Source organism: Otolemur garnettii, unplaced genomic scaffold (assembly GCF_000181295.1).
Source record: "Otolemur garnettii isolate 467f Iridium unplaced genomic scaffold, OtoGar3 scaffold00035, whole genome shotgun sequence".
In the NCBI taxonomy this organism is placed as follows: domain Eukaryota; kingdom Metazoa; phylum Chordata; class Mammalia; order Primates; family Galagidae; genus Otolemur; species Otolemur garnettii.
In genome coordinates, this window is record NW_003852430.1 from 13,713,479 (window position 1) to 13,729,033 (window position 15,555).

The 15,555-nt window shown below is 40.3% G+C and overlaps 1 protein-coding gene across 1 annotated transcript in view; it reads left to right on the forward strand.

Annotated features, from left to right (window-relative positions):
- The window catches only part of COL19A1 (collagen type XIX alpha 1 chain), a 306,466-nt gene extending 292,856 nt beyond the window's left edge, over window positions 1-13,610 (forward strand). Inside the window, exons 48-50 of the mRNA XM_003789676.1 lie at window positions 8,688-8,816; window positions 12,682-12,759; window positions 12,896-13,610. Of these exons, the coding sequence (XP_003789724.1) occupies window positions 8,688-8,816; window positions 12,682-12,759; window positions 12,896-13,023 (335 nt within the window). The 3' untranslated portion in view covers window positions 13,024-13,610. The remainder of the gene's footprint in view (window positions 1-8,687; window positions 8,817-12,681; window positions 12,760-12,895) is intronic.
- Window positions 13,611-15,555: the final 1,945 nt, after the last annotated feature.

Here is a 15,555-nt window from a genome sequence, read left to right on the forward strand (position 1 = left end):
TTTAGCTGTAATGTCTGTGGGCTCCCATGTCATTATCTTTTATCTCAATGGCCTTCATGTGGGACTTCCGTGTCTTAAAAGGCCTTAGATAAAAATATTTCCTTGCTCAGTGGGTAATTAGCCCAACCTTTTGAAGGCTTATTAAGAATGTTGGAAAATGTTAGCAAGCATTTTCAGGAAAAAAATGATATGTTGCGTTATGAGAGGTGTTAATTTTGCAAGTCCACAGACACTGAATGAAGACTTGGCCCTGGTGGCGTGTCCTGTGCCTTCAGCAGAGGAGACACTGATATTTCCACGTGGGGAAGTCTCCCTGCTGCCCATGACCTTCTGTGGCTGCTCTCATGAAGGGCTGTCAGCGTCCTGAGGAGGACATCAGGGGAACTGGGCCACTCTCTGTCTGTCCTCGGGCAGACCCACCTGACTGGCAGGCTCTGAGCACTCCTCCCCTAAGCCTGCATCCTTCCCTTCTGGTTCCTGCCCCTCTCTCTCTCAGAGTCCTCTCTGTCTGGACGCTGACAGGTGTGGAGTTTTCCCATTTCTCCTCTGACTTTGCCCCCATGTCTCCTGCTACCTCTCTCAGTCTCTTTCAGGCTGGCTGGGTCCAGGTGAGTGGCTGGACCCCCCAAGGAGCAATGCTCCCTCAGAAGCCACCCATGTCTTAGCCTAACAACAATATTTAAAAGTGACCCATAGGAAATTCTTTCCTGAGTCTTCCAGACTCTGAGACCCCTTCTCCTTTCATTTCTATTGATACCAGTCCAGCAAACTGTCTTCTGCCAAACAAAATTACCCCTGAAACCCAGAATGTGGCTATTTACCACTTAAGTTAATTTGTCCCAAGATCATTTCAATTCAGTCCACTTAGTTTTCCACCTAGAAGTCACCTTTTCCATGGCTTCTGAACACCATTTTTAAAAAAGGAAAAAGAAAAACTCCATTTTCACAAATCATAGCACTTCGAGGTCGCAGTTCGCTTTTTCAGAAAACGTTTCTAAAAGTAAAGATTAATTTTCCCATGTTAAAACAGTTACAGTTAAGTAATACAGACAGTAAAGTGCTACACTTAGGTAGCACCCACCTGCCTCCCCCTTTCTTAGCGGTTTCACAAGCGACAGCGTCAATGACAGCCAAGGCTCGTCTCTGCTGCACGCACCAGGGCACCTCAACAGTCTCAGGAGCAGTCCTCTCTGTACAGCCAGTCGTAGACTGGCAGCTGGGGCTCAAGAGAGTCCTCAGGAGACCCTCTTCCCCCACCCCCACTTACCATCCCAGGTGTCAAGATTAGAGCCTCCGGTGAAACCCTAAAGCCAGACCCACAAGTCGACTCTCCTTACTGGGCTTTTCAGCCCCTCTGGGGGCTTCCCAGTGACTCCACTGACACAACGCCCACAGATCTCACAGCCTGGGCTCCTCCCCGGGCTGCCCACCTCTCCTTCAGCATCCTGAGCCCCATCTCCAATCCTAACCTGATGGAAGGAGGCGTCTTCCTTGCATGGCCAAGTCTGAGGTCCAGGTGTATCCACTTTGAAGTTAATTTAAATTCCCAATTTGCTTGGCCAATAGGCCAAGTCCTTTTATAAGCAGAATAGCCACACGTGGCGAGGACAGACACCACCACGTGTCTCAACTTAGGGTCCTTTGGCTTTATAAGGGCTTTGCAGCTGCCAGTGGTGATGCCCACCCAGATTAGGCTTCTTGCTAGAGCTGGAGTTTAATTTTTGCTATTATGCCCTGCTGTGGTGCTCGAGGATTTATGTCAGAGTGCAAGAAGGATCTATGAACCTGTGCAGAAATGGGTACAAGTATCTGGCTCTCTTAGTTCTTGAGATAGACGTGGCCCAACAAGACCACCCCTGTGACTTTAGGAGAAAAGGAAGATTAGGGCTAAATGTCCCTAAACAATATTTTTGTCACCAGATTTCCAGTGTATGGAAAATCCATTTACCTATATTTTCTCCATTTATATATTTCATATACATGTACATGAATGAGTCTGAAAATACATTATCCAGTTTTCTTGTTTCAAGGTTGTAACATCTTCTCTTGACTCTCTACAACTAAGATATTAATTTATACATACATATGTACATACACATCCTCTGATAGATACACGTCATTGGAGATAGGGATTTTTCAACCATTTTTTGCAACATAGGCTGTTTGACTTCCAATTTTCTTCTTGCTCAAATTAGACCTCCCATTTGATGTTGCAATCCCATTACTGGGCATCTACCCAGAAGATAAAAAGTATTGTTATTTTATCATAAGGACATTTGCACTAGACTGTTTATGATAGCCCAATTTACAATCACCACACTATGGAAACAGCCTAAATGCCCACCACCCAGGAACGTATTAACAAGATGTGGTACGTGTACACCATAGAATACTATTTAGCCACTAAAATTAGATGCAGACTTTCCATCTTTTGTATTAACCTGGACAGAGTTGAAACACGTTCTTCTTAGTAAAGCATCACAAGAATGGAGAAGCAAGAATCTAAAGTACTCAATTCTGACATGAGGATGATTGATGCTAGTACATGGTGGGGGGGGGTGGAGGAATGGGGGAGCAGAGAGAGGGAAGGAAGGAGGGGGCGGGGGGTCAGGTGTGTGATACAACTCTTGGGGGCGGGACACAATATAAGAGGGACTCTACCTAACAAATGCAATCAGTGTAACCTGGTTCTCTGTACCCTCAATGAATCCTCACTTAAAAAAATTAAAATAAAATTGGGCGTGAACAGTGGAGCTTGCCAACTCTGAGCTTCACTGTACAGTGGTCTAGCTGGGCTGATAAGTGAAGGTCCCTCAATTTCAGTTTCTTTACATCTTTACTGTTAGTCTAGTCAGATTCCACAGGGAAATCAGATTCTAGATTGTGGACACGCTGCCTGGTTGCCAGCTCAACACTGAGAGTGTCACGTCGATGCTTATTTACTGTCCTTGCTTTCAATGTGGAAACTCAAATCCCATTCTAGGGTTCCCAGGGCAGACAGGCCATTCACTCTTTTAGACAATAAGCCTTCTGTCTTCTGCTAGGGTTATATAGAACAGAGAAAGAAGTTGCAAAGACTACTTTTTAACAGGCTTTCAATAAATGTTCCTTATTTTGGTCTCTCTCCATCACTCCCCACTTCCAGGGACAATTTTTATGGCCAATTCCTAAGCTTCTTGAAGATTTTTTGGTTTAAATCTGGCTATTCCTCTGCTTCTAGTATAATAAGGGTTTGGTTTTCTTGCGTTTGCTAACTCATGTATCACTCAGCCTTCTAGAGCTCAGCTTCCAAAATTTTGTTACTATTGTCTGCTTTCTTATTCTCCCCATCTTGTGGTTTCATGACTTTAAGAACATCTCACTTGCTCTTTCTGCTGTCTGATGGCTGCCATTGGGGGTCGCACGCTTGCTACAGGAAGGGCCTGGCCCATTGCCCTATCAGCAGCCACTTGGCTGGCGTTGACGACATGCAGGGGCAAATTTACAAACTGGCCAAAAGGGCCTGAGTCCCTCACAGATCGGCATGATTCTGAGGGACTCATATGACATTGCTCAAGGACGTCTTATTACAGGCAATAAAATCTTGAGAATCCTTACATCTAAAGGACTCACTCCTGATCTTCCCGAATGTCTCACCATTCAATTAAGAAAGCAGTCGCTGTGTGAAAGCATCCCGAGAGGAATAGGAAGGAGGACGCTAAACTCCATCTGATTCTAATAGAGAGCCGGATCCACGGCTTGGCTTGGTGTTATTACAAGACCAAGCAAGTTCTTCCTCCCACCTGGAAGTAGGCGTCATCCATGGCCTCTGACCTCGTTGCATAAATTTGTTTATGAACTCAAGCAACAAAATCATTCTCTAACAAAAAAAGGAATATCTTACTCTTGTTTTGCAGGGATTCAGGATATAGTTACAACAGAAGCATGTGTTTAATCTGTCATCTTTACCCATAATAATATTTTAAAGCAACATGATGACAAAGGCAGTGATTGGTCCAGAGGTAAATTAAGTAGTAACTATCTTTACATCATAACAAATCACAAAATAAAACTACAGAAGAATTATTAAACTATCACAGGAAATGACTCTTCCAATATTGCTGCTCCATAAGAGAAAACTATATTTAATTTTAGTTTCTACATTTAAGAGACATATGGCAAAGCCCCTGGAATACGGGAACCAAACAGTGGTTTACAAAGCAGATTACCAAGTCTGTGCATAAAAGTTATTTAACCTGGAGCCCAAAAGGTAACAGTCTTATCAGCTCTGTGACTGATGTCCCACAGGAAATATTCATTAACTGCCCTCTGTTTCCATAATGGGGTAACAAAACAAAGTAAGTTGACGTTATACCAAAGAGATAAGTAATTAAGTATCTAAATGGACATTAGGAGAAAGAGATGAATTTTTCTCTTAGAAATATTGACACATTCAGACTGTGAAATAGAGCGTAAACATGAGCCAGATGACTCATCTGAATGTTCCTTCCTTCTCCAAATAATGGAGTTCATCCTCACATTAATATTAATGTCTACATTATACTAATGAGTCCATTCTCCAGAGAAGCCGGGCCGTGGACTCAGTTGCTAGAAGGACCGCTCTGGTTTTGCCCTAGCAGGTGGACTCTGTGTCGTGTTTATAGATGCTGCTGTCTAAACTCTTTAATTTCCTGCCTCATTAAAAAACAGCCAAAAACACTTTAATTGACTAACGATCCCTGAAAACAGAGAGGAAAAGCAATTAAGACTACAGGCCTTTACAATTCACTTAGGTGCTCAGAAACATATTATTTTAAATTATAGAGCATTAGGGTAGGGTTCAGAAGAAGTAATTGCCCTTATGCTGAATGACTATTTCTGAGAATATCTTAAAGGTAGATAATTTACAGTTCAAAGTAATTATTTAAAATAATTTTGTTTTGTTAAAAAATTAAAAAGCACCCAAAACAAAGTACTTAAAAATTCAATGCATACATTAAAGAGTAAAAATTAGTAATGGGAATATGTGTGTTTAGACATTGAAGGTATTCAGAGAGATGTGTTTCAAATTAAGAATAATTGTACCCTAAACATAGCTTTTTAAAGTGAAAAATAATAAATATTACAGTTTCAAACTGTGATCACTGAATTTCATATTTATGATAAAATGCCCAGTTTTTAATTTAACATAATAAATATGTATCCAATATGATGATTTGTAAAACTGTAATTATATATTAGGTACACATTTGTTTTATTTATGAAGTTACTGAAATCAAATGTATTAACATCAACCAAGTGTCCCAGGTAGATTGTCAGGTAGTAAGAATTTACTGGGAAGGCAAGTGATTTAATATCTGAGATCAGCATCTATCAGTCCCCCATTCATCATTCAGTTGGCAGCCAGAAATTCTAGCCCCATGCATGTACCAAAGTTTCCCTTCTGCTCTCTGACTTAAGAATGTGAGTATAGGATGATTTCTCTTTGGATATTTATAGCTAGTAACCCATATCTGTTAGGGCTTCTTCATTAATAATCTATATGTAAAAATCTGTTTTACTTTCTTAAGCAGTAAAGGCCTACATTGTTTTTAAATAATTTTAATTTTTTTTTGTTTGTTTTTGTTTGAGACAGAGTCTCACTCTGTCCCCCTGGTCGAGTGCCATGGTATTACAGCTCACAGCAACCTCAAACTCTTGAGCTCAAGTGATCTTCTTGCCTCAGCCTTCCTAGTAGCTAGGACTACAGGCACCTATCACAGTTTCCAGCTAGTTTTTTTTTTCCTATTTTATTTTTAGTAGAGACAGGGTCTTGGTCTTGCTCAGGCTGGTCTACAACTCCTGAGCTCGAGCAATCCACCCGCCTCGGCCTCCTAGAATGCTAGGATTAGGCGGGAGCCACCACACCTGGCCTTTAAATAATTTTTAAATTGAAAGCTGCTAGGAAAACAGGTGTTACTCAGAAGTAATTTATCCAAAAAATGTAAAACATATATATCTGTTTAAGCGAAATATGTCTTTGCAATTCAACTGAGTGAACTGAGTGAGAAGACTTGAGGAAATAGAAGTCAACGTTTACAAAGTCTCTATGATTTGGCCTCCATTTTTTTCTGACAGCTAAAATTTCTATAATTTTATATGGCTATGTATCATTTGGTCTTATGAAATAAACAGTAATTTCAATAGTAAAAACTTTCTTGGAAGATTTGTCTATACCAAACCCAGGCTGAATTTTTTACATTAAAGATTTATTTCTTATTACATGTATCCTGGAAAATTTGTGTGTTAGTTTTAAAAATGGAAGCATTTGAGTTACTAAGAGAATTTTATTTTTGAAGAAATTATATGAAAAGAAAAAGTAAAAACAATGTGATTAACTTTTTTTTGTCATGCTAAGGATATGCTTCCCTTTAGTCTTTTAATTGAAATCTAGTTATTCGTATATTAGATTTTTTTTAATGTGATTGATGCAAAATGTTAAAAAGCCAAGTAGGTTTAAACAAAGAATCCAAATACATTGTATTTACAATGGACCTTGAGTGGATTAATGATTTTATTAGGGAGGTGCCTGTGGCTCAGTGAGTAGGGCGCTGGCCCCATATACAGAGGGTGGCGGGTTCAAACCCAGCCCCGGCCAAACTGCAACAAAAAATAGCCTGGCGTTGTGGCGGGTGCCTGTAGTCCCAGCTACTTGGGAGGCTGAGGCAGAAGAATCGCCTAAGCCCAGGAGTTGGAGGTTGCTGGAGTGACTCCCCTGCACTCTACCGAGGGCGAAAAAGTGAGACTCTGTCTACAAAAAAAAAAAAAAATGATTTTATTAAAATTAATTTTAAATCCTAGTAAAATATTGAATATCCTTTTGAGATAAAATTTAACTGAATGATGGCCTATGTGGGATTAATAATCAAGAATTCAATAATAGTAATTGTAATCCTGTAATGATTATTCAGTTCTGTAAAGGAATATCACCTTGTAATTATACTGTGTGACAGATTTTTACTCTGTTACATCAAATTATTCCTAGTCTGTTCAAGTTTATCAGCAGATAATCTTTGTAATATGTGGGCCTTATAAAAACAATGAATAGTAGCTCTTATTTAAATCATACTCTCTCCATGATTCCTGAACAAGAGCACTTAAATGCAGAAAGTATAAAATCCTCAACATAGGGTTATGCTTACAAAAAATGTGTAATGCAGTTAATGAAGGTCCGGATGTGGTGGCTTATTGCTATAATCCTAGCACTCTGGGAGGCCAAGGCAGGTGGATTGCTTGAACTCAGGAGTTGGAGACCAGCCTGAGCAAGCGTGAGACCCCATCTCTACTAAAAATAGAAACTCTAGCCGAGCATTGTGATTCACACCTATAGTCCCAGCTACTCAGGAGGCTGAGGCAAGAGGATTACTTGAGCTCAGGAGTTTGAGGTTGCTGCGAGGTATGACGACATCACTGCACTCTACCCAGGGACCCAGGGTGACCCAGAATGAGACTCTGTCTCAAAAAAAAAATAAAAAAAAAAATAAGGGTTACATTCTGTATATATTATCTATTGCTGCTCAAGAAAATACCTCCAGATTTTAGTGGCTTAAAACAAGACATGTGTATCATCTCACATTCTCTGCGGGTCAGAGACTGGAAGTGTTGCTGGTTGTGTGGTTCTGGCTCAGGCCCCATGGGAAGTTGCAGTCAGGGGACAGTCATTTGAAGGCTTGATGGGGGCTGGTTAATCTCTTTCCAAGTTCACACATGTGGCCATTGGCAGGTGACATCAATTCCCTGCATGGGAACCCTCTAGAAGACTTGAGTGTTCCTTCTCCATGGCAATCATCTTTCCCACAAATGAGCCACCTGAGAGAGGGAACAACAAGGAAACCATCGTGTTTTTTAAGACCTAGTCTCTCTATTTGAAAACTGTTGATTCAAGTTTTCTGTTCATTATAAATTAAAAGTCAAGCCCTTGCTTCAAAAGAGGGGAATTAGGCCCCAACTTTGGAAGAAAGCAAGAAAGAATTTGGAAATCTATTTTTAATTATGAAACATATATTCCCAACATTGATAGAAATGGCTTGAAGTTATTATTAAAATCATTTCATTGGCTTGGCGCCTGTGGCTCAAGTGGCTAAGGCGCCAGCCACATACACCCAAGGTGGCGGGTTCGAATCCAGCCCGGGCCCGCCAAACAACAATGATGGCTGCAACCAAAAAATAGCCAAGCATTGTGGCAGGCGCCTGTGGTCCCAGCTACTTGGGAGGCAGAGGCAGAAGACTCACTTGAGCCCAGGAGTTGGAGGTTGCTGTGAGCTGAGATGCCATGGCACTCTACCCAGGGGGACAGCTTGAGGCTCCTGTCTCAAAAAAAAAAAAAAAATCATTTCGTAACATGAAGTTAGATACTCTGCACAAGTCGTTGCCAGAGGTGGGTTAGATTCCATGCTTGTGTTCTGCCTTCTAGACTCTTACATCGTTAAGCACTTGAAATCCTCAGACCTCTGAGTAACATAGCTGGTTTGCATCTGTATTTAAACAACTTTGTGCAATTTTATTTGTTTAATTAAGAAAACTCAGCCATCAGACCAGATGATAAATCAAATGTGCTTCAATTGAAAATTGCATCTTTTTCTTTTACTTCATGTAAAAAGTAATTTTGAAGCTTTTTGACATAAAAAAATTTCTATTACATGATATGTTATTTCTTTTCATAAATGAAGAGAGGATGGCTGTGTTCCTGTCCCAGCTCAAGCTGCCAGCAGCAATGTTGGCTGCCCAAGCTCATGGGAGGCCTGGACCACCAGGGAAGGATGGGTTGCCTGGGCCACCAGGAGACCCGGGTCCCCAAGGTAAGTCTTCCAGTGTAATATTGGCTTACTGTTTTAACTCTCAGTATTCATAATATGCTAATCACAATTAAGGAAAAATATGTTTGTGTATGTAATATATGTAAAATGGTTTATATAGAATACCTTCCTAATATTCGACATTCTAGCAGTAGATGTTTAACTAGTAAGTACTTCAAATTTAAAACTAATAACTCCTGCTATTCTAAAGAAGAATGCTATTTGTTATAATAATAATAGCAATAATATGTGCTAATACATCATCATGATCTAGGAAGTTGTTTATGTCTCCACCTTGGTGTGAATTAAACTATGAGATTTATTATCTTAGTATCTGAAACTGAGAGAAGAGAATCTGCTACAAATATGTCATTGTATTCTAGAATGGTTTGAAGAAATTTTAGAATTGTTTTGTTTCTACAGCCATAAAAAGGAAAGAAATCCTGTCATTTGCGACAATGTGGGTGGAACTAGGGAACATTACGTTAGGGGAAATAAGCCAGGCAGGGAAAGACAAACCTCATATGTTCTCACGCAGATGTAGGAACTAAACATTAAAACAATTGATCTCATGGAAACAGAGAGAATGATATTTACCAGAGGCTGGGAATAGTACTGTGGAAGGGAGGTTAAAGGGGAAATTGTTAATGGGTGCAAAAATATAGTTAGAGGGCCAGGTGCAGTGTATACACACACACACATATATATACACACACAGTTAGATAAATAGAATGAACATTATTTTATAACACAACAAAGTGACTATAGTCAACAATAAGTTATGGCATACTTTAAAACAGGGGTCCTCAAACTTTTTAAACAGGGGGCTAGTTCACTGTCCCTCAGACGGCTGGAGGGCCTGACTGCGGGCCCCAGGATGAGTCAGCTGCTAAGCAGGACAGGCAGCAGTGGCAAAAACACCCAGCAGGCCTGATAAATGTCCTCAGCGGGCTGCATGTGGCCCATGGGGCATAGTTTGAGGACACCTGCTTTAAAATAACCAAAAGGATGGAAATGGAATGTTCTTAAAACCAAGAAATGATATGTGCTTGAGGTGATGGATACCCCAATTACCCTGATGTGATTATTACACATTGAATGCCTATATCAAAACAGCACATGTACCCTATAAATATATGCAATGATTATGTACCCATAATGGTTTAAAATAAATAATAAAAGAATACAATCAAAAATAGTATGTATGCAAAAAATTGCTTTTATTTCACTATTCTCTGACCTAATATTGTGAGACTTGTTTTCTGTAGGAAGTGTCCCAAGGTGATGAAAGTGCCCTCTGTCATCTGAAAGAACAACACCTGATCAGCCCCCAATTAGTGTCTGTTAGCATCCTATCTTATAATCACGACTGACAGTTCATTTGGTGTAGTTAGCACAACATAAAACAGCAATAGTCAGACACTCTAGTTTGGGGGGTTTGTTTTTTTTTTTATTAAATCATCACTATGTAAACTCAGGCCAGATATCTGCTGCATACAAGAATCTCATCTTGCCTTAAAAGATAAATATAGATTCAGGGTGAAGGGATAAGGGATGGTCATCTATATTCCAGGCAAATGGAAAGCAGAGAACACTCTAGTTCTCTAAAACTAAACATACAGTCTACCACCCTAGGTCATAAAAAGTTTGGCAGATAACTGAAGGAGAGGAAGAAGCACAGACCCGGGAGTTGCCTTCTGTGCCTGCACTGTTGTGCAAAGGGCAGCTGATTATTATCCTTTGCTAGTTGGGTCTGTTCTGAAGTCAGAGTGATGAGACTGGAAGGAAGATGTTGAAGGCCCGTGTGGAGACGTACGTTGCCTCATGCCACGTGAAGAGTCAGCTCTGTTAACACCACTAGGAGAAAAGCTCTGGGTACATCCTACAAACCATGGCAGTGCAAGAGGACAAAAACACTGGAAAATTGGGCTGATTCAGGATAACAGCTCTGTGACTTTTGTGCCCTGTCCCACACAAACATCTGGCTCCAGACACCCTCACAGGTGCTGGGAGGCCCATCAGGAAGGCTCTCAGTCAGAGGCCAACCTAAGTCAACAGTATCAGCGAAGCCTCTGGAAACAAGGCTTCTATCTGCCTCTCCATTTGCCCTCCCTTGTCCAAAGGATTTCTGTGGATTTTATCCGCTATTCCCCCATAGAGATATTATAGACCACTACTCCTGATCGACTTTCAGATGCAGTTCTGGAATTTAGAAGAATCCCCCGATGATTTCTAATTTTTTGCAAACCAAAGTTTACTGAAATTGTCAACTCTTGGGCCCACCCTGGAGTTTCTCACAACAGAGGCACTTTGACTACAAGTTGATAGTTGTCTCTTTAACCCTTCCATCATACTTCCTTGTCAGTATTTGTTAAATTTGCCAGAATGAAGCAACAACAAAAAAAAAAAGTTGCAAAAATGTGATTTGTTTTTTAAGGAACTACAGAATATTTGCCTAAAGTCATGCTGTACTGATAAGCCTGTTTAAAGGTACAGAGAAATCTTTCTGAATAGAAAGTTTGATTTTTGGTGCCTCCCCAGGAGTGCATAATAAATTAGAGGGTTTTTCTATGGTAGGTAAGTAGTTATGAAGGGCTCAGAAGATCAAAGCTTTGGTCTGCTCAACTTAAAAGTTTTCCTCAGGAAGGAAAGAAAAAACTGGAAATAAAACCACTACTCCGGTGTCCATGCAAACTCTGGAGGCTGCTGGCTGAATTAGTCTCTTCCTGACTCAGCATGACTGGGTTTGAGAAAAGAGGTTGAGGTGAGAAATGCAACCCAGCAAGGGGAGGAAAATGAGGCCACTGCGGATAACGCGGCCTGTGCTGCCCACGTGGTCACGCTGCTTGCTGGTGGCTCTCCTGAAATTTCTAAAAGAAACTTCTAAGAGAAACTTTCTGTTTTCAGTGTTCATCAGGAGAGAACTCCATTTTGGTTTGGTTTGAAATGTGTACTATGGAACGAGTGTCTTATTATCTTCCTATCTTAAAGGAAGGCCAGAAATGTAACAAGGTCTCAAAAAGTTTCCTGTGAACATTCAAGAAGGAGGAGACAGGCAGAAAACAATTAGAAAATTGAGGAGAGACTGTTCCAAGGTGCAGCCCAGTTGAAAGCTGGAGGGACTGCTCCTCCCAGACCCCAGGGTGAGAACCTGGGGCTCTCCCTTCTCTCACTCCACCTTCGTACAGTGAGAGTAGCCACCATTCTGACTCTGAGTTGGGTCACCTCCTGTGCATTTCTCTGAAATTCCCAAGCAGATGATTATTGATGTCCTTTATAAAGAGGATTATTGATGTCCTTTCAAAAGATTTTCAGACAGTTTTCGATTTGACCCATCCCATGGGGTTCTGATTCTTGCCGCCACACTGTGTGTTGAGGGGGACCTTCCCCTGGTGTTCCTCATTCCTACCATGGGTCCGCAGTGCAGGGCCTCAGGGCCTCAGGGCCTGTTCTCATTTGAAGCAGCACTCTCAGTATACTTTTTTTCTTAGCCTGTATCTAGCCTCCGGTCAGAATTCCTAATGAAGAGGGCTCACATGCCCTGCCATAACTATTTGGAAGAAGATAGGAGAGATTGATTTGTTTAGGTATCATTTTCAGTGCCAAGAATTTTACTATCAAGAGTTTGACAAGTTGGAGCTTTTTATAGTAGTTGCCTCTTTTTAAGATCCTCATTGCCCTGTTTTACTCAATCTGTTTGATATGTCAGTTTAACGTGTGGTTAGTGCAAAGCAGATGGCTAATATTCTGTTTGTGTCAGGCGGAGGAGTCACATCAGTATCATAGAGTCAGAAAATGGTTGTTTCATGTGTTATTGCAGTACAAGACTTACTTTTGTATCTCTGTGTTTTATATCTCTCTCACTTAGGCTACAGAGGGCAGAAGGGAGAAAGAGGTGAACCTGGAATTGGGCTGCCAGGCAGTCCAGGTCTTCCTGGGACTTCAGGTAATAGTGATAATTATCTTCACAACACCAGCAAGCCCATAAAAATTATAACCTTATATGTCGAGTTGAGGGACCCATGTTGATGGAGGGAGGGCTATAGTAATCTGCATTCTGATGAGATCTTATGTTTTATTAGCTCTGGGTTTGCCAGGCTCACCAGGCGCCCCAGGTCCTCAGGGCCCCCCAGGACCCAGCGGAAGATGTAACCCAGAAGATTGCCTCTACCCAGTGTCTCAAGGCCATCAGCAGACGGGTGGGAAATGAACACTCCCGAGGAAGACGTTCCTGGTGATACCTCATTGCCGTCGGAGTTATCTCAATGCTGTCTGTCAAATCTTCACGCTATGTGGGCTTTTTTTTTTTTTTTTTTTTTTGGAGTGTAAGCCAGACATTGAAAGCAACCATCTGAATCCTATTCCTATAGGAATTGCAAATCAGCATTTTTAGATTTTTCCCAAATTCATTCCATATGTTTCCTTTACCATTACTCTGATTTTTATTCAGTTTTATGTGACATATGCAAGAAAATCTCATCAGTTCTTCTTGAAAAAGAAATTACATCTTATGATTTAGCAGACTGATACCCATTTTCTAGACTCGTCAACTTGTGGTTGGCCTTTGTTTTCTGAATTTTAAAGTTCCAGGCTTCTCTTGAAGCTTTTCTTGGTGTTTTAAGTTTATGATTGTTGCTAAGAATTTTGTCAACTTTCCTGACATAGCACATTTACTCCTGTTCAATGTTTTGTTTTTACTACTTTTTATAACTGAAAAATTCTTGTACCTACATCTGCCCTACTTAGGCAGAAAAAAATAGAAAGGCAATAAGAGCTTCACTTTATAACTTATGTTTTGGAAAAAACATCAGAGCCGAGTTTATCAGGGATTCCCAAAAAAGACCACCAGAGCCAACTACTAAAATGATTTTCTTAATTCTCTATAATAAGCTCAATTCAAAGAAATCACCACTAGCATGAATGTGTACTACGAGAAAGGGGAAGAGTGAATTCCAATTGTGTGTGAGTTCCACAAGGAAAGCCTAACGCTCTGTGGTCCCATCACTGACTGTCTCATTTGGTACACAGCTGTTTTCTCTAAGAGATGTTTGATGGTGAAGGGGTACCAACCTGCCTTTGGTACTCTTGAAGCTTAAATGGCTTAGCAAGATCTCTGGGACCCTGCATCCATTATCTTTCTGACCTCATCATCCTCAGACTTTAAGACAAGAACTGGCCATCAGAACAAAGGACGGGATTTGTAGCAAGTGGAAAAGCAATCTCCTTGCCCAAGAAGACGAATATGGTGTAGTGTCAGCACGTGAATATTGAAAGAGCAAAGCTCAACATCTCTGGAAAGGAATAGTATTTCTCCATACACTGTAGCAAGAGCTACTTTCAGCGAAGGAAAACCATGGGACTGACTACGCAACTCTGCACTCAAACCAAAGAGTTAACCCTCAGTTCAAAACGTAATCCTCTGAAAGGAAACCAAACGGTCGTGATCATCACACAAACTACTGAAGCATTTGTATTAACTAGCTACACATTATTTTGATAAACTGTTGGTTGAAAACACCTGATTTTCTAGAATACCGGGCATGAAGATACTGCTGAAATTTAGGGGGGTAGGTCCCACAGGCACTGGGAGGATTGCACCAGAGCCCTGCTGTCACAGAAATCAGGGTTCACGCCTTCAAGAAGCAATGCAGATTTCAATTTGGCCAAATGAGGGTAGGATGATTGCTTTTGTCTGTTTCCTGAGAAATGAGTTTGGAAAGACAAGCCCACTGAAATTAGAAAAAGCTGTGAACAGAATTGCATCTGGGGCGCATGCTAAGTGATTTGAACTGGTTTTCATTGTCAATGAACGATCTGCTGGTCAGCTTCTGTCTACATAGCTGTGCATACATACAACATTTTAGTTATATCATATTGAGTTATACTGTGTATTTCAAGTCCGAGTTTATTTATTTTCCAAGGTTATTTAAGTGTTTTTAACTTTAAATTGTTTTTTCTTAATTTTCTTTCTTGTGCAATACCTACAATGGTGCTGTGTTTTAAACTCAGACAGTTGGAATATACATATGTGTTTTCTTAGTAAAATGATAATTTATCCCAAAAAAGTGTACATAGATCTAAAATTTGGTGCTATGTGTATATCTTGAGCTTTTAATTTGTTGAATTTTCTGAAAGCTTTAATTTATCTGCCACTCATATTAATTTACTTGAATTTGTCCTAAAGCTAAACATTTTATGTTTTCAGAAATTATTTTTTCATATTAATTCATAGGTTGTTTATCTTTTTGCCTCTTTGCTAATTTAAAAATATTCACTTTATCATTGTAATTTTTTGTCGACTTTTTTGCTGATGATAATCAATGTTTTGAAGAGGGAGTTGTTTTTAGTTGAACCTTTCATTTGCATGAACAGACACAATTTGTTTTCTTATTTTGCAAATTCCATCCATGTTTAATCTACAACAAATGTTAGGCATCCTTCCTTGTAAATTGTTTGTTTGGTAGTCTTTTTTTTTCTTTTTCCTAGATTCCATTAATGGTTAATTCCTATTTCAAAGATCTGGATTAATTCAGGAAATTTGAGAAGAAAGGGGAGGGCAGTGGAAATAGCATACTGTATGACACATATCACAACCATCACAGTGGTTCAAGCTCATTTTTTCATAACTGGGAAATGTGACCACCTTTGACATAACTAGAAAGATAAGGCTGTCTCCACCTGGTCCAAGCCTCTCCCTCCCACTCTGTGATTTACTGCAGACACTTCGTTCTGCCTCAGCTCT